Source organism: Camelus dromedarius, chromosome 10, assembly GCF_036321535.1.
Source record: "Camelus dromedarius isolate mCamDro1 chromosome 10, mCamDro1.pat, whole genome shotgun sequence".
Classification (NCBI taxonomy): Eukaryota; Metazoa; Chordata; class Mammalia; order Artiodactyla; family Camelidae; genus Camelus; species Camelus dromedarius.
Window position 1 is genome coordinate 76,568,983 of NC_087445.1, and position 18,431 is coordinate 76,587,413.

The 18,431-nt window shown below is 62.3% G+C and overlaps 1 protein-coding gene across 1 annotated transcript; it reads right to left on the bottom strand.

Annotated features, from left to right (window-relative positions):
• Positions 1 to 269: 269 nt before the first annotated feature.
• On the bottom strand, positions 270 to 12,814 carry AGPAT2 (1-acylglycerol-3-phosphate O-acyltransferase 2). Its single transcript, XM_031450869.2, has 6 exons — positions 12,508 to 12,814; positions 4,688 to 4,821; positions 4,029 to 4,204; positions 3,526 to 3,621; positions 1,713 to 1,785; positions 270 to 922 (listed from the first exon to the last, which is right to left on the bottom strand). The coding sequence occupies exons 1-6, from the start codon at positions 12,687 to 12,689 to the stop codon at positions 747 to 749; spliced, it is 837 nt and encodes a 278-aa protein (XP_031306729.2). The 5' UTR covers positions 12,690 to 12,814; the 3' UTR covers positions 270 to 746.
• Positions 12,815 to 18,431: the final 5,617 nt, after the last annotated feature.

The window sequence follows — 18,431 nt, forward strand, 5'->3', positions numbered from 1 at the left end:
AAGCAAATCTCCAGCCTCCTATCCGAGTGTCTCCTAGCTCGCCGGGCATGCTTGTGACTCCCATGGAAGAAAGTATCATAGGGTGACCGCGGGCGCAGCCCCTGGAAGGGGAGCCCGCCAAGGGGGGGCGGGGCGGGGGCTCCCACACTGTGCCCTGGGGAGGGGAGGGGAGGGCAGCTTGCAGACTCCCACGCGCTGCCCAGGTTGTGCCTTGCGCCTCCGGACAGAAGCCCTGCCTGCCCTCGAAGGGACCACAACTCACCAAACACTTCCAAGAGTATGTTTATAAAAAACAACGATGGAGCGCAGTCCAGATTCAGCAGACTTGCTCCCCGGGGACGGTGGGAGCCGCAGACCCTGCTTTCAGGCTCCCTGAGGCCCAGGTGGCAGGAGCCCAGGTGTCCTGCTCTCTCCTCAGCCCCCGTCTCTCCCTGAGAGCCTGATGCAGGCCGCGGCTGGGACCCCAGAGCATCCCTCCGCACCCCCCGGGGCCCAGACCCGCTCCTACGTGGACCCTGGGGGCACAAGGGTGGGCGAGGCCCTGTCCTCAGAGCTGCGGGAGGTTCTGGCTGACTCCTTTACAGGGACATCGGGGCCTGGATCTGAGGCCAGTGACAGGAAGGGGCCCCCTGCTTCCAGGGCCTGAGTGGAAGTGGGGGAGCCGAGGGAGGGGACACAGTGCTATTCAGTGGGCGGGGTCCCTCTGTGCATTCTCCGGACAGGTCCTGCCCTGCCCCAGGCCCTGGCTACTGGGCTGGCCGGACATCAGGCCCTGCAGGGGCCCCGTTCTCCTGGGCTGTCTTGGATATGTGGAAGAAGCAGGCCCTCATGGCCTGGTGGCAGGTGTCCATCAGCTTGGGGACATCATCAACAGTGAGGCCGCTGGTGGGAATGGCGTCCAGCACCTCTACCTTGATGGTCCCTGTTGGGGGACAAGGGGTGTCAGCAGCCTAGGGGCTCTCCTGGGGAGCTTTTCCTCCTCTGCCGCCCACCTGCCTTCCCTGTGGAGCCTCCCGAGGGCCTGGGCAGGGCTGGGCTCTTCCCTGGATACCCTGGTCCCAGGGGGCTGGCTTTCAGTTGAAAACGCCTGACAATCACACACCAGCCCCTCCAGCACGTACTCAGTGGTCTGGGCCAGTGTGTGCCCCCAGGGCACAGGACATTTCCTCCCGGAAAAAGGACCCTGTTGCCTGCTCCCAGGCAGCACCCGCTCTCCCTTCCACTCCCACCCTCCACAGTGAGGTTAGACAGCCTTGAGGTCTCAGGTGTGGGGGCAGGCAGCTTCCACCCCGGACCCCCACTTCCCACCTGGGCACCAGGTACCCTTTCGTAGAGTCTGGAGGGAAGGCGAGGGAGGTCCCGAGCTCTGTGGCCGGTGGGTGTGGGGGCACCTGGGAGGCTGCTGCCCCTGAGAGTCAGGCCCAGATGCGCTGGCTCAGAAAGACCCCACCTCAAGTCTGCTGAGTGGTGTGCACGGCCTGGGCTGAGTGTGTGAGCCAGGGCACCCAGTCCACCCGTGGGAGCCTCAGTGTCCTCACGGCCTGTTGCTGGGACCCTAGCTCTTCCCCCCGACTTCCTTCCTGAGATGGTCGTGGAGTGGCAGGGGTCTACAGACACCACCCAGAAGCGGGAACTATTCTCTTAGGGGCACGGGTGTCTCAGCAACTGAGAACAGACAGCCCGTGTGTGTGCTCAGGCAGTGGGGGCATTACCTGCGGTGAAGAGCTTCGTCTTAGTGTTGTAGAAGGAGGAGAAACTGGAGTACACCACGGGGATGATGGGCACCTGTGGGCAGCAGACATGGCAGCCTGAGGACAGACTGGGGCACACCCCCAAGCCACCCTGACCCGCAAGGACGAGCTTGCGGGGAGAGCCCTGCCTTGCCACCTGCCTGCTCCCGCCTTGTGGCTGCCCACAGCACCCGGGGAGGTCCCAGGAGTCCCTGTGACTGCAAGCCAGCCATACCAACCTGGGCCTGGGACACCCTTCATGCCCTGAGTGGCCCAGAGTTCCGTGAACTCATCCTACACATTTTCACTCAAGTACCCCCTCCTCCAGGGAGACCTCCTGGGTTCGCACATATCCATCTGATTCATGTCTTCCTCCCCTGCTGGGTCCTAAGATTACCCAGGCCCTTGTCCAGTTTGGCTGGAGGTTGCTGAGGTCTTTCTGCCCACCTCTCCTTTCCCAACCTCTCCTCTGTTCCAGGGAGGCTGGAGGCAGCTCTTGCCAGGGGAGGGGGCAAGGCCTGCTGCTGTTCTTGGCAGACACTAGGGTCAAGTCCAGTGGTGACTCTAGTGGTGATTCCGATGTCAAAAATGGCACCGAGGGGTAATCATTAACTCCGGGGTGGGGGGGATGACAGGAAACGTCCAGTCTCCTGGCTGAGACTGCGTTGCCTGCTCCCCCCCATCCACAGCTCCCTCAGTATCTCCTCTCCTCTCCCAAGACCCCTCCTCCACCAGCAAAGGGAAATGACATCAGCCCCCAGCAAGTGGCAGGGGTGTCTTCCACCTCTCAGCAAGAGGGAGCATGGACCCAGAGGGCGGGAGAATCCTGCTTGGGCAGAACTGGGATCAGAGCCCAGACACCTGTCCCCAGTCTGGGGCGCCTCCACCCCACGCCCCAGGTCCCTCACCTCCCTGGGTTTGCTTGAGTTTCTGGAAGGACGGCTCGCCTGGCCTTGCTCAGGACCACCAGGGGGCGCTAGAGGCCACCTGTCACAGGTGATAGGCAACCAGCAGAGCTCTGCCCAGCTGCCAGCCTGGCTAATCAGGCAGGATGAGGCCCCCTTCCCTGGCCCCAGACGACGGCTCTCCTCTGCGTGCATCCCCCAGCACACGACGGGGCGAGACAGGGCACCCTCACCCACCAGGAGACCCCACCTCACGGATGGATGTGCCCCCAGCCCCTCCTGCCATCACCCTCAGACCCCAGGACACCTCTAGGACAAACTGCACCCCTAGAAGTGAAGGACAGGGAAAATACAAAACCCCGCAGAGGGCTCACAGCTCACTACGCTGCCCCACCTCCAGCTCTGGCCCCACACGTCCCCTACACAGGCCCCTCTTGGACCCACTGCCCACTCCCCAGCCCCGCCCCAGCTAGGGGTGCGGGGGGACTGAACTGAACTTGGCACAGCCTTCCTGAGAGAGCCCAGCCAGCAGGCCTCTGCCTCCCTTCCAGCCTCCCTCTGCAGGGCCCTTGCCAGGCCAGCTAGAAAGTGGGGTGCTGGAGTGCCAGGTGCGGGTACAGTGGTGATGTTATTCCAGCTGGTTGCTGGGCCTGAGCAGGGGCCAGCTTGAGGCTCAGAGTGGGCAAAGGGGCCCAAGGGACTGCCCTGCCCTCCTTAGCAGGTTAGGGACCAGGTGCTAGAGGGGTAGGGAGGCCCTGCTGCCTGCCCAGTGGGAGGTGGTCCCTGAGCGCCCGTGGCCCCAGCCTGGCCAGGAGGTCACCTTCAGCCTTAAGCCAACTTGGACATGCTCCCCGCTCCTGCGGCCCCAGGAGGCCGCGGCCTTGACGCACCTGGGCCTGGACTGCCAGGTAGAAGGCACCTTTCTTGAAAGGCAGCAGATCTCCGTTGTCGTTCCGTGTGCCCTCGGGGTAGATCCACACTTTAAGCTGTGGAGGGGACAGAAAGCAGCTGGGGCGGGCTGCACCCCACAGCCCGGGGGCTGCCCCAGGGAGGCCACACACCCCCAGGAGCCCCACTTCTCAGCCGACACCACCACCCGACTTTTCTGGATGTAGTTTACAGAGATGCTCCCAGGATGCGCTTTTTTTGTTGTTGTTTGTTTTTTTTTAAGTTTTGTAATTTTTAAAATTCTTTTGTGGGGGAGGTAATTAGGTTTATTTATTTATTCCTTTGATGGAGGTACTGGGAGTCAAACCCAGGACCTCGTGCATGCTAGCAGGTGCTCCACCACCAAGCTATACCCTCCCCCAATAATGCCCTTTTTTCTGCCAAAAGGGAGTCACACTTTGGGGCTGTTCTGACACCTGCTGCTTCATAGCTCCCCGGCACTCACCTTCTCCCTGACCATGTGCTCGCCCACAGTGGTGATCACGGTCATGGCCGTCCTGGAGTGCTGCCGGTTGATGAAGAGGACGCCCCCCAGGTACATGATCAGGCCCACGGGCCCCAGGAACAGCAGTTCCCGCTTGGCGATCTGCACGCAGCGATCCGGGAGGACCTCCATGAGGCCTGTGGGAGGCGCCCGGACAGCAGGCAGAGCAGGGGAGGAAGGGAGACATGGAGACATAGAGACATGGAGAGACAGAGAGACAGAGAGATAGCCTCTGAGCAGGGTAGCCACCTCCCGAGGGAGGAGGAAGCTAGCCCTGGGCCTTGACCCCCAACAGGCCTGGGCTGAGTCATGCCTTCCTGATGGCTGGCTAGCTGGCACGTCATCTGAGCCTCAGTTTCCCTGCAGAGGGAGGGTGCTCACAGGGCTTCTGGCTGCCATGAGTGGCAGAGCCAGGTGCCCGGCACCAGACACAGGCAGCCTTGTCGCCTGTCACCCAGCTTGAGGCCCATGCCTGAGGAGGCACAGGTCCTAGTGTCAGCCTCCTTGTCCCCCATCCCCTCATCTGGACCCAGCTCCCCCTCCCTGAAGCAGCAACCCCCCACTGCCCACGCCTCCCGCTGGCCGGGGGCCTGGGCTGAGCCCTCTGCAGCCCCTCCTACCCATCATGTCCAGGATGCTCTGGTGGTTGGAAATGATGACACAGGAGCGGTCCTCCTCCAGCTTCTGGCGGCCCTTTATCTCAAAGCGAAGGCCGTATATGTACTTGAAGGACCGGACGAACCAACTGATGATGCTAAGAGTGGAGATGCGGCCAGTGAGCAGAGGTCCGCTACCGGCCGTGTGTCCCAGGTTTGGCCCGCAGGCCGGGGCAGGGGCATCTCAGTGCAGGACCGGAGACAGGGACACAGCAGAGAGACCCCCAGCAGAGAGGCCTCTGGCCCACCCTCGCAGCTGGCTACCTGACCCTGAGCTCGCCTTCTCTGAGAGCCTTCAGGTGCCGTCCCTCAACCTCTCAATGGTACAGCCGGTGTGGCCCTGCCTCCCACCACCCCACCATCGACAGGAAGGTCCAGGACACGCACAGGAAACAAGCACCTACTACTGTACAGCACAAGGAACTATAGTCATTATCTCGTGATGGCCTATAATGAAAAAGAGTCTGAAAAGGAATACACATATACGTATAAGTGAATCACTGTGCTGCACCAGAAGTTAGCGTAGCGCTGCAAACTGAAATATACAGTTTAAACAAGGACACTCAGGAGCAAGGCCTCGGGGGCCTGGCCCCAGGCAAGGGGTGGGGGTGCCTCCTTCCACGTCCTCATTCCAGGGCCTGCACCTGTCCAGCCCTCAGCCGGCACCCCTGCTTGGCAGCGAAGCAGGAGGCCGAGAGCCCCCAGAGTCAGGCTGGGTCTGGTTCTCTGACTGAAGGACCCAACACGGAGAAGCCCCTGCAGCGGAGGCCAGGCCCCCGCGTCCCCCACGTCTCCCGCGGGAAGTGACTGCCCCTCGAGGCAGAGCCACCCCAGGAAGGAAGCACCAGTCCCAGGCGGAGACCTTCACAAAGAGCTGAAGGAGCTGAGAGGTGCCACCCCTGGTGAGACCGGCCTGGCCAGCTCGCACTCCTCCCCCACCGCTGCCCCTTCAGAGACACGCGGAGGTCACAAGAGAAGGGAGTGGCGCCAGGATGTGTGGGGGCCCGTTCCGGCAGGAGGCTGCCCTGGGGCACTCGTGACCTTGAGGAGCCCAGCAGCGCAGGATGGGCGTGACTGGGTGTGTCCATGGGACACGGTGTCCGTAGGCAGCTGGTTGGCAGGAAGGGTGGCTCCGGCCCCCTGTTCTGCGGGGTCGCCGCCTACACCTGGGACAGGACAGGTGCCATTAGGGGTCAGCCTGAGGGGTAGCAGAGCCTGCGGCTTGAGGTCACTGCTGTGTCTCCAGCGGGGCACCCGGGGTCCTTCCCGTCCCATAGGCGGCAGGAGGCTGACGGTGTGCGGCCAGTGACCCAAGGGTACCCGACCCAAAACTGTCTCACTTCTGAAGATTCCTGCACCAACCCCCCCTGCCCCCGGTCATTTGATCTTGGAAGGGAGGGATTTCCCACTGCATCCCAGGAGTTAAGTCAACGGCCTAGGCCCAGAGCTGACCCTCAGCAGAGCAGACTCGGAGCCGGGCCCTTGACCCAAAGCCGGACTCAGTGTTTCAGACTGTGATAAAACACACACAACGTAAAACTGACCATCTCGAGGGTTTTTAAGGATGCAGTTCAGTGGCATTAAGTGCACCCCCGCTGTTGTAACCACCCCCACCATCCGTCTCCAGGACTCTCACCTTCCCAAACTGACACTCTGTCCCCATTAAACACTCGCTCTCCCCACCCTCCCCCAGCCTGGCCCCACCATCCACTTCCTGCCTCCGTGGAGCTGAGCCCCCCAGGGCCCTCCCGGGAGTGCAGTCCTATAGGATCTGCCCCTTCTGTGTCTGCAAGGCAGACTCTCATCCAACTGCCAGGCTCACGAAGCCTGACACCTCCCCACATCTCACGACGCAGGTGAGGAAACTGAGGCTCCAGGGGGCAGCAAACCCTGGGCTGCCCTCACCATCAGACCAGACACCCTTCCCCGGGTCTGAGAGCCAGGGCTTCCTCCTTCCTCAGCTCTGCCGGCCTCCGCCAGCTCGGGCCAGACCTGCCTATCTGTCCCCACCTGCTCTGCGGCCCCCAGGCTGGACGCTCTGTCTCACCCAGGGAGCCTCGGAGGACTTCTCTGCAAAAGACAGCTCCTCAGGTCACCATGAGGATGGGAGGGGGCGAGGAGGGGGCATGGGCAGGTCATTCACAAACGGGAAAAATGTCCAAGAGGCGTGGGGAAGGCGCCACCTCCCTGGCAATCCAAGACACGCACGTGAAACAAACCTCTCCTTCGGACGGCACGGGGCAGAGTCCGACAGCGGCAGGCGTGGGCCTGGAGTCGGGAGACGGCCCTCGGGCTGCTAGCGGAGGTGAGAAACCGCAGAGGCTTCTGGAGGGCGGGTTGGCGGCACCTGGCGAAGGCGCTGAGAAACCCGGTCCCTCTGACCTGCAACCATCTTCCAGAAATTCACCCTAAAGCAGTGCTGAGGCGGGCGTGCGTGTGGTCTGAATTAGGGAAAGCTGAAAACACCCAAGTGCCCCCGTGGGGAGAGGAGAGAGAAACAGGGCTGCAGAAAATAGCAAAGATCTGTGCTGATTTACTGCTGGGGCCATCGCTACCACTTCTAATAAGGACACATCGTTCAGCTTCCCTGCCAAGCTCACGGGTAAGGGCTCGGGCCACATCTGCAAAGGACAGCGGCTCTCCCTGGCAGTGGCATCTGCAGGCCCAGTTTCCTTTTCTTTCTCCTTTTTTCTGAACTGTGGTGAAATATACATAACATACAACGTATCCTTTTAACCATTTATGCGACAGCTCAGCCGCGTTACATACATTCAGTGCTAGGCAGCCATTCCCAAGTGGGACTTTTCCGTATTTTCTTTTTGCGTCTAATTTAAGGGGTCAATTGGATACTGGGTTTTGGGGGTTGTTTTTGGGTTATTTTGAACCATGAAAGACACCACGTAAAAGACCCAGCAGGGCCCTCTCCCACCGCAGCCGGAGCCCAGGCCCCCAGGGCCAAAGGCTCTGGCAGGGACAGGCAGACCCGGGCCGCCCCACCTGCTGCAGGAGACGGAGGTTCCCATGGTGACACTCTCTGCACTTTTATAGAGACTTGCACTCAGACAAACCGGAACATCCAGCCACCAGTGTGACCACCGTGAGCTGTGAAAGCAAGGCGCGTCCCGGAGCAGAGCCAGGCGAGGGCTGCCCCTCCAGGCGACCAGACAACTCCCCGCAGGCGGCGGGCACGGGGCACCCGCCCTTCCTGCCCCGAGGCCCCCAGGTTTTCGTGGCTTTCTGTAGAAGTGGTGGAAAGTACTTATTATCATTTTAACACTGTTTCCTCAAAGAGGAAGGAAGCAAACCTAGTCTGCAGGGGCTCCTGCAGGGGCAGCTGCATTGGGCGCCCAGGCAGGGAGAGTCAGGAGAGCCGGTTAGTCCTAGTCTGTCCCGGCCCGGAGCACAGCTGCTGACTGCCGGGGGACAGACCAGGCCGGCACCAGCCCCGCATCGGCTGGACGCCCACTACAGGCCCCCCAGGGCTCAACAGGAACTGTCATATTTTGTTCAGGCAGTAACCCCACTCCTCACCCTACAGATGAGGAAATCAAGGCTCAGCGGAGTTAAGTGACTTGCCAAGAGTCACACAGCAGGAAAACCAGGATGAGCCTACCACCTCTTAACCTGGCTTTTGAAAACTGTGTGAAACACGCCAGGCTGAGGGCCTGCTGGAGGTGCGGTGACAGCTCCAGGGTGCAGGATGGAGTCACAGTTCATTTTGAGGCCCCCCTCACCCCTGGCTCCCGCCCAACCCCGGGCCAGGTTGGAGGTGGCTCCGTTCTCCTCTCTTGGCAGGAGGCACAAAGCAGCCGTCATCTCCAGGCAGCCCCACCTGCCCAGCCCAGGCCCCATCCTGACGCCAGCCCCGCTGTGCCCCAACACCCAACCAGGCACCGGTGCCCCTCCCTCCAGCTGCAGGGGCCGGGGGCTGCCCCCTCTTTCCCCCAAGGAGCCAGGGCCCCAAAGCTTGGGGAAGGAGCCACAGGTGCTAGCCAGGGACATGCGCACGCAGATCTGGCCCCTGTCCCATTTCCTACAGGCCCCAGCTTCATGCCCCCGGCCTCCCCAGGGGAGGCCAGCAGGAGGTGGAGCCAAGGCAGCCTGAAGGGCAGGTAGCGCAGGGCTGGGCCGAGCTCCCGAGGCGCCTAGAAGCACTGCTGATAGCTGGCAGCTGCCTGACCGGCGCCAGCTCTCTGTGGTAAGGCAGGCGGCCCCCCAGAACAGGCCCTTCCCAAGTGTCCATGGGGGCAGCCATCTCCTTAACTGAGGGGATATCCTGGCCCTTCTTAAATCTTTCTCAGGAGCCTTCCAGCCTAGAAGGGAGAGCCACAAATGTCACAGATTCTTGGGAGCCCGAGGGAGCCCCGGCTGGCTCCTGGCAGCCAGCCTCTTCGGCCCATCTGCATTTGGCCCGAGGACACCTGGGTCCCTCCCAAGCCCGGGGTCAGACAGACCCAGATTTCGGTCCTGACTCCCTTCTCCCCAGCTGTGACCTTGGCAATGCACTTGACCCCCCCAAACTTCCGTTTCCACTTGTGAAACAGAGAGAGTGTGGAGGAACTGATTGAGATGAAGCCAGACCGCCTGTGACACCTATGGAACAGCCGCTGTGAGGACGATGACATCCGCAGAAAAGAAGCCGAAGTCAATGAAAGCAAGAGGCCCCTTCCCCACCAGCACCTGCTCCAGGTCCCTGGGTGGTGGTTCAAGTTCAGGTCTGGGCCACCCGCTGCCCTTTGCCCTCAGCCCCTGGACTCCGGCTGATGGCTCTTGGGGAGACCCAACTGTTCTGGCCAAGGGGTGCCAGTCCTCAGCCAGACCCCATGGGCTTTGGCCCAGAGGGAGGAGCTCACTGGCCCTTCCAGGAGAGCAGCAGAGAGCCATCTATCTGCCCAGGGAACAGGAGGCCCCAGCAAGGCCACCTGGCAGGCAGGCCAGGGATGTTTTCCAAGTGTTGTGTGAGCTGGAGCACAGGAGGGGACAGGAGCTGGGGGCTTCCAGCCTGTGCAGACACGCAGAGGTCTCAAGGGGGGTGTGGGAGTGGGGTGAATGCCAGGGGGCTGGATCCTGGGGGCAGTAATCACACCCCTAGCCCTCATGAACGAGCAGTCTGCATCTCAGGAGCTCTGCTTGCCAGGCCTGCAGAAGTACCCCCAGGGGGGAGGGTCTGCCCCTCACCCCCTACCCCGACCAAACCAGGCCAGATTCTCCTGTGAAACCAGGAACTCAGGCCAGCCCCCAGATGCTGCAGCTCCCCAACTGCCTGGTGTCCCCATCCAAGCACCCCTCCCAGGACCACACAGTGGCCGGCAGCACCAGCATCCACCAGCCCCTCGGTCTCTGGCTGAAAGAGTGCGGGTCCTGGATGCTTTGAGTGGGTGTGGGCTTCGCAGACCAACTGCCTCACGGCCTTGCCTCCCTGCAGCCTCGCTCTGTCACCCAGGTCTCGGCCACTAGGGTGGATGCAGAACATGCAGTTCAGTCCCCAGAGGCCCTGCCACAGTGGCAGCATGCTGGACCCTGAGAACGGCGGGGCCGCGGTACCAAGGAGCAGGACACTTTCCGTGGCCCCAGGTTCCCCTGCTCTGGTCGCCTGTGATGCATGAAAAAGTAAATTCCCCTGGTTGAGCCACTATTATTGGGTTTCCTGATCCTGCAGCCGAACCCAATTCTGACACACGGTTTCCCTGGGCTTCACTTTCTTCTCTGTCAAATGGGTGTAAGGGCATCTACTTCCCAGGGCGAGGAAACGTGACCTGCTACTGCCCCGCAGCCCAGCACGCAGGGCACCGCCAGCCTGGGACGTCCCTGGCCTCTGCCCTCAGCCTGGGCACAACAGCACCTGCCACTGCTCCTCCATTCCCATCAATTCCTGGCACACAGAACTCGAGTTGAAATGGCCAAGGCCTCCTTGGGTGCCCACCCAGAGCCCCATCATGGGGAGGGGCTGCTGCTCAGGGGGAAGACCAGAAAGTGAAGGGGCAGGCAAAGCGGCCCCTCCCAGAACTCAGGACTTCCCCAGAGCCTGGTCTCTAGCCCTGCAGTGGCCATGGCACTGCCCCCGGCCCCCAGAGCTGGGTGAGACAGAGGAAAAATGAAGTGAGGGCACATTAGCATCCTTCTCAGTGGGGCTGCATCCTGGGTCCACCGTTTTCTAGCTCTGGGATCCTGCCATTCACCCTCTTCCCGCCCCTCCTTGGAGGCCAGAGTTTCAAGCGGCTTCTCTGAATTTCGGATTCATCTATCAAATGGACACATAATAATCATCCTTATTCCCAAGGCTGAGGCATCTGCGGTGCACGGTGGGTGCTCAGGAGACAGAAATGGAGACTGGAATTGAGGATGGTAGGCACGGTCCCCAGCAGGTGCTGCAGAGACTCTGGCAGTGAGCCTGCTGCTGGCAGGTGATTCCAGGACCTTAATCTCAGGCTGGGCCCTCAGAGGTATGTGCAGCCCCGGACACCCCTGCAGGTGGGGGCTCAACCCTGAGGAGCCCTTTCCTCCTCTCCTTTCCTCCTTGGAGGGCAGGCCGCTTGGGGAAGCAGCTAGGAGGGAAACAAGCGGGCTGCCCGTGGGGTCTGTGTTTCCTGGGGTGCTGGCTGGGGCCATGATGGGTGCCCCCCACTCTCAGTCCCTCAGCCCACTCTTGGTGCCACGGGAGCCACAGTTGCCTGAAAGGCGATTGTGAGGCTGCCTGGAGGGCCCATGAAGTGCGGGCCAGTCCCGGCAGCCTCAGCCTGCTCAGAGGGACATGGGCAGAGATGGCGGAAAGCCAGGAACCCTCACCCACTGCCCTCTAAGCACACGGGTGGTGAGGGCCTCAGGGACCACTGTATCCCCACACCAAGCCACAGCTGAGAGGCATCATTGCAAAAGCTACAGGATGAAATGTTTGCAACAGCCCCTCCCAAATGGAAACTGGGAGAAAGGGCAAGGAGTCCCCCTCTCAGTGGCCATGCCCCCCCTTAACCTCTGACCTAGAGAGGCCCCCAAGTCTTCTGGTCAGCCCATCCGGGCCCACCCCACCCCTCCGCAGCAACTCCAAGCTCCCCAGCTCTGGAGGGTGTCTAGAGGAAATCCCAGCCACCACCCTGCTCTTGCCCCGTCCCCCACCGTTGGAAGCCGGACCCCAAGGGCCCACAGTCCCCGCCCACCCTCCCCAGCGCGGAACCAGCCCACATTCCAAAGAGGAAGGAACGAGAAGAGGAACCTGCCTGGAAGGAAAGCCCAGGTGCGCTCATCACCTGGCAGATGGGCAGGAGGGCCGTTGGAGAGATGATAAGGGCCGCCCCACGCTCTGAGCGGCGGGTCCAGGCGGGGCAGTGCTCCGGAGGCCCACCCCGGGTCGAGCCCGGCCGTCCTGACCTCGGTTTCCCCGCGGTGGAGCAGGACCGGGCCTCCGCCAGCCTGGCGGGGCCGCGCTCCTCTCGGAGAGCCGCCGGATACCCCGCAAGCCAGGGGCAGCGCCGAGGCCGAGAACTGCTCAAATCCGTCCGTGCCCGCCCCGGGCCGGGGCTTCCGGGCAAGGGCGTGGGGACACTGTGACGCCGGCTCTGGGGACCCCTGCCCCTCCCCGGCCGCCTCCCCAGCCGCGCTCTCCGATCCGCTCTCCCCTCGGCGCGTCCGAGATCCCGGGAGAGGCGCGGGCGGGGCAGGAAGGAGGGAAAGGAGAAGGGAAAGTTAGGGAAGCGGAAGCCGGCGGCGGCGCGGCGCTCCCCGCAGCTCTCCTCCCGCCGCCACCGCCACCACCCCCGGGCGGCGCCCCCTACCCCGCGACCCCTTGCCTCATGTTCTCCACCGTCCGGCCGCCGTGGCGCAGCAGGCAGACGACCGCGGCCACCGCGGAGGCTGCGAAGCAGAGCACGCAGTACAGGCCGATCTTGGCGTAGAACTTGACCGAGCGGCTCAGCTGCACCAGCAGCAGCAGCAGCAGCAGCGCCGCGGTCAGCCACGGCCAGAGCTCCATGGCCGCCCGCACGCGCGCGGCGGCGCCCTCGGAGCCCCGACGGCGCGGGCCGCGGGATCCCTGCCTAGGCTCCGGCCGCGGGCTGGCGGCGGCTGACCCTCCTCCCCGCCGGGCCCCGCCCGGGCCCCTTATTGCGAGGGCGGAGGGGCGGGGCGGGGCGGCCCTGGTGGGCAGAGGAGCGCGCCGGGGAAGCGGCTAGGTGCGCCCGCCCCGCCCCGCGACGTCCCCACCCGCCGAGCGGTCACCGGCCCCGCCCCCAACCCGGCCCCGGCCCACCACGCGACACTGCCCCACCCCGCGACACTGCCCCACCCCGCGACACTGCCCCGCGACACTGTCCCGCGACACTGTCCCTGCCCCACCGCCAGGCCGCCCGGCTCCTGGCGTCGCGCCCCTTCCCAGCCCCCGCATCCGTGCAGGGGTCGCCTGGGCTGTGGCACTCCGCATGTCCCCCACCTCCGGGCTACCCCGCCCCGGCGCCGTCCTCGAGCCCAGACCGCGGCCCCAAAGGCGACCCAAGGACGCGGCCGCCCGTGCCAGCCGGATCGTCACATAAAGGGGCCCTTGAACCGCACCCTAGTGACCAACGGCCACCTGGACGGGCCGCCTGCCCCTTCGAGTCCCCTCTGGCGACTGCGGGGAGCTCTTGCCGTGTGGAGCTTGATGGGCGCACCGAAGGGGAGCGGGGCGTGTTGAGTAGGCTCGAGGAGTGTTTCTGGGCGAGGCTGGGGTTGCCGGCATTGGGTGCCAGGGGCTCAGGCGCTCCTGTTGCGCCCGGACAGAGCAGATGTCAGATGGCTGTGTACGCTGCCTCAGTGATGGGCAAGCCTGGCCGGGCAGGTGCAGCTACACCGGCCTGGAAGAGGAGCACCCTTCCTGGTGCTCCAGGTCACCCCCTGTGGGGAGAGCCAACGGGTCTCAGAGCCCACTGAAGTTATAAAACCAAGTTTCCTTTCAGCACAAGCCCCCTCCAGCTGGTGGGCTGGGGTCCTGTGTTTACTGCAACTTAGGAAGTGGCCACCTGCATGGAGCGACTGGGGCCTTAAGGATTCTATTACTGGCCTCCTTCCGTTTTCAGATGCCGAGGTGATCTGTGACAAAAATACTTCACTGACACTCCTAGAACTGCTACTTTGGCTGACAAGTACAAAAGCTTCAATCATGGGGTGAATGGGGGCCTCAGAGGGCCCAAAGGGAGGTGGGATTTCCCTGCTGCTGGTGGAGTAGTCCACTCACAAACGTTCTCCGCGTTTCCCAGAAATGGAGGTCGTTTCATCTGTGTTACTCCTGCGAGCGTCTCACAGCAAAACCTATCAGAGCATTCTTTCATTCAGTCTGTTTCCAAATCCGTCTGGTCATCGTTTTGTATCAAACAGACCAGCTTGCCTCTTTTGCAGCTCTTGGAACAGGACCTTGCTGCCCCCTGCAGAGGTGGCCCGAGAGACCCGGGTGGTGGGGCAGGGCTAGAGGGCGCCGGCACCACTCTTCCCTGGGCTGGCTGCAAGATTTACGGCTCCCAGGATGGGCGACAGCGAGGCCTCGGGAGAGGAGGCTGGGGGGTCATGTGGACGTTCTACAGCAGCGGTGCTGCAGGGGTGTCCTGGCAGGGAGACTGCATTGTAGGTGGGCTTCTTGGAGCAGCTTTCACAGGACCTTCAGCTGAAGGTCCCCAGACGGTCCTCATGGAGCCATGGAATCCAGTCCTCACAACCTGGCGTGCAGAAAGAGCTGCTTTACCCAAGGGTTCCCTTCTGGTCCCCTAGCTCCAGCCCACCACCGTTGCCCAGGCGGTGCCACCCCTCACTCCCATCCCTTCTCCTGCCTCACTCTTCCTGCACTTGCTGTGACTCAGTTACCCGTCTGTAGGTCGGTGTCTCTGGTGTCCTTCCCCACCTCCCACGGCTGCTCTTCTGGGACCGTCTGCTCTGATTGTTGGTGTATGACAGCCCTGAGACCAATGCTTGGCACGCAGTCGGGGCTCAGCTCTCCAGAGTAAATGCATCTCCATTTTACAGATGGGAAATCAGGGCTCCTGGAGGGGACAGGGGAGCGGCTGACCCCAGTTCCTGTACCCCACACCCACTGCCCGGGGAAGGCTGCCTTGCCCTCTGCCCTGTCCTCCTGCCCCCGCTGCTGCGTCCTCAGACAGACGGACAGGCTGTTGCTCAATTTCACTTTCTTCCCCGGTTCCTTCCTCTCCTCGGGGAATTGTGGAAAGAAAACGTCCACTTTCCCTCTGGAAAGGAGGGGGAGGAGAGGCCCAGACCCCACAGGTGTGGGTCTGAAACAACTATTCAATACTCTGCGGTAATGCCCTATTTGGAAAGCTAACAATAACTCTTTTTGTTTCTAGAAAGTGAATCACCAGAGAATCTTCTAGGTTGGTGGAGATATGAGAAAAGAGATTTTCTCTAAAATCAGTGACTCACGACTCAACAGGGACAGAGTAGGGCTCCCTCTGAGCTCCTCCCATGCCAGAAGCACTAGTCTGATGGGCCAGGATGCGGCCCTGTTCCCACAAGCAGCCAGGAAAGATGTTGGGCGGGTCCGTTGCTAGGCTACCCTGCAGTTGACAGCTGAGAGCCTTCCTGGACATTTGCTGGGTTTCCGCCAGGCAGCACATGACACCAGGTGACACAATCAAGGCTGAATCGGCACCACCTCCTGAGGCCACCGGAGGCCGCAGCCGAGGGGCGAGGGGCGAGGCACTGCTCCCTTGGGCTGGGCCTGACCGACCACCTAGCCATCTACCTCCTGGCCTCCTTGAGGTCCTGAGATCCTCGTGTTTGTCTTGGGTTGGGTGGGGCATCTGGAGGGAAGGGCCAAGTCTCTCCCTTTTTTGGAAGCCAAGATAAGCAAGCACCGTTTGCCCCTTCTCGCTGGAAGTGAGGCCACTCCCGACTTTGCACCCCAGATCAGAGAAGGTGGATTCCTCTCCCATCAGACCTGCCCAGGATGGAGACCTGGAGGAAAGCCAGGGAGGGGAGAAAGACTCTGCTGTCACGGAGATGAGGGAGGGTGCGGATCAGGGAGGGGTCCTCTGATCCTCTGAGCAGCGTCCCAGCAGGCCCCCCGGGAGCCTGCGCTGGGGCGCTCTGGCAGAGCTTGTCTGGGCCTGTGTGTTTTCAGACCTCTTAGGGGGTGTGCCACAGGCACCAACGCCATCCCGCCACCAGTAAATAAAGCAGCCTGTGAATCTTTCATGGGCTGGTGTTTAAAAATAGATGAGGTACGGCCTCTGGGCCCGATGCCTGGGTCTCCGCCTGGTGGTGCTGGGGCCACAAAGTCCCCAGGGAGGTGGGGGGTGAGGGCCGTGCCAGCAGGCCAGGGCACAGGGAGCCAGGGACATGGAGCCCGTGCTAGGGGCCAACAGGAAAGTGCCATCTGGCTGGACTGTCTGGAGCTCCTGGGTCACAGGGCAGGGGGAGGGTCTGGGAGGGGCAAGCAGCACCCCATGTGATACTTCCCCAAAAGGATTTCTGGGCTCGGACAGAGGGACAGAGGAGCATGGAGAGAACGACAGAGAAGTCGGGGAGATGCCATTGGATGGAGGAGGGGCCACCAAGCCCCCAAGAGGAGCCAGAGCTGAAGGTCCGGGGTGAAGCCCTTTGCACAGCAGCACCCCCCGCCTCGCTGGGGAGCTGGGTTCCCTGCGCACAGCCTCTGGTGCCCTCGACGCGTCTGTCTAAATTCCAGGCTTCACTCGTGGTGGGAGCAGGGAACTGGGGACAAGAGGGGCTGAAAGACATAAAAGCATCAAGGTTCATGTCATGTGGAGGCCCCCAAGCCAGGTGCCCTGACGGCCCCACCAGCCTCTGACATCAGCCAGTACCCTGGGGCTCCGGTGGGTCCTTGGAGATGTTTCTTGCCAGCCCCTCATTGGATCAACAGGGGCCCAGAAGGGGAAGAGGGAGTGAGAGATGGGGTCTGGTGTGGGCGTTTCATCTCAGGGTCAGACCCAGGTGGCCCTGCCAGCTCCCTCCCCCATGGGGTGCCCTCCACTGGCCCTTCCGTTCTGGGCCTCAGTTTCCCCAGCTGTGCAGGGGGGACAGGGAGGGTGCCTGGGGCCCAGTGAGATTAAAAAAATGAGACAGGCTATGTGACATGCCAGGCCTGTCAGCCGCTCTTCCTTGGGCAGTCTGCCCTCAGGCCACCTCACCCCTGACCCAGATGGCGTCCAGACTCGATCAGCTGCCCCAGTGGTCCCCAGGCCAGCCCATGGGGCCACTCGGCTGGAGACCAAGCAGGCTGCTCTCTGCCTCATGCCATCCACTCCTCCACTCCTGGCCGAAGGGCTGCCTCTCCTCTCTGTTCTGTCTCACCGCCGGGGAGGGAGGCTGCAACAAGCACTAGAGAAGGGCACCCCCAGGGTTGGGTGTGTGTGGGAGGGGTGCCCTCCCCACTGTGAGGGGGGTGGGGCAGGGAGGGGGGAGGGAGGGAGGAGGGCCCAGGGCTTGGCCCTGCTATCCAGGCCTCCCTTCCCCTTCCCCTGGGTGTGCTGAATTGAATTCCTGAATCCTCCCTCACCCCCACCCCCGCCCACCCAGGCCTGACTGTGACCAGGCCGGAGCCCTGCCCCGAAGTGCTCAGCAAGGGCCTTTGGCAGCGCCTCGGCAAACCCAATCTGGAGACCCAGACTCACCAGTTTAGGGTGAGATTTTTCACTTTCCCTCAGGGTGGTCCGTGGGGAGGATGAGGTGGGAGGTGGGAGGTCGGGCGCTCCGCTCTGCAGAAACCTAGGCCTGAGTTCTGCCAGCCATTGCTGGCCAGTGACCTCTCCCCTCTGGCAACCTTTGTCCCTCCTGGTCAAGTGGGAATAAGGGACTGGGGTAGGCCAGGCCCTCACAGTGGGATGTGGGGTCCTCAGCTGACGTGGGTCCCTCCGGCCGCATTTCCTCTCAGTCCCAGAGCCTCACTGCTGGGGTGAGCCGGGGCTGCCCACACAGGCTTCTGGAAGGGGGACAGGGAGACAGGAAGAGGGCAGGGCACAACCATTCAAGGAATGATACAGCAGTTAACATCAAAATGGTGGAAGATTCAACCCCCAGGAGGCCTCGAGGCTCAGGATGGTGGAAGACGCCACTTCTAGCAGACCTCCAGCTTCATTCTCCGCCCACTGTGATATATTACCATGGTGAAAAATACCCACAGGCACCATGGCAGTCCCAAGGCTGGCCACAAAAGTTCAAAGGGTGAGAAATGGCCAACTTCCTGGGACTCCCAGCCCCTTCCCCCGGCTAGTTAGACTGGTCCTTCCGCTTAATAGCATGTGAAGCCACTGAGCTCATAAAAACTGGCAACTGGATGCTGCACAGCCGCATTCTCTCTCTCTCTCTCCCTTTGGAGACGGCTCACACTCTGTCTATGGAGTGTGTACCTACTTTTACTCTGATCTGAGCACCCAACCCCCACACCTCATGGCCTTTCTCTTGCCTTTCAATGGATCTCTCTGAATAAATCCACCTTTACTCAACTGTGGCTCACTCTTGAATTCTTTCCTGTGCAAAGCCAAGGATCCACACTTGGCAGGGCACGTCCCAGGGGCTCAACCGAGACCTGGGACATGGCCCTCCTCACGCCCCACATCCGTTTTTCCTGCATCACAGGGAGTCCTCGTCCTCCCCCAGACCAGGCCGGGCCTGGGCGGCCTGTGTGTGGGGGTAGGAGCCGCTGTCCCAGGGTCCTGGCAGCCCTTGGCCTCCGTGGGCAGAAGCAGGCGGCTTCCTCACATTGGTTCACTCC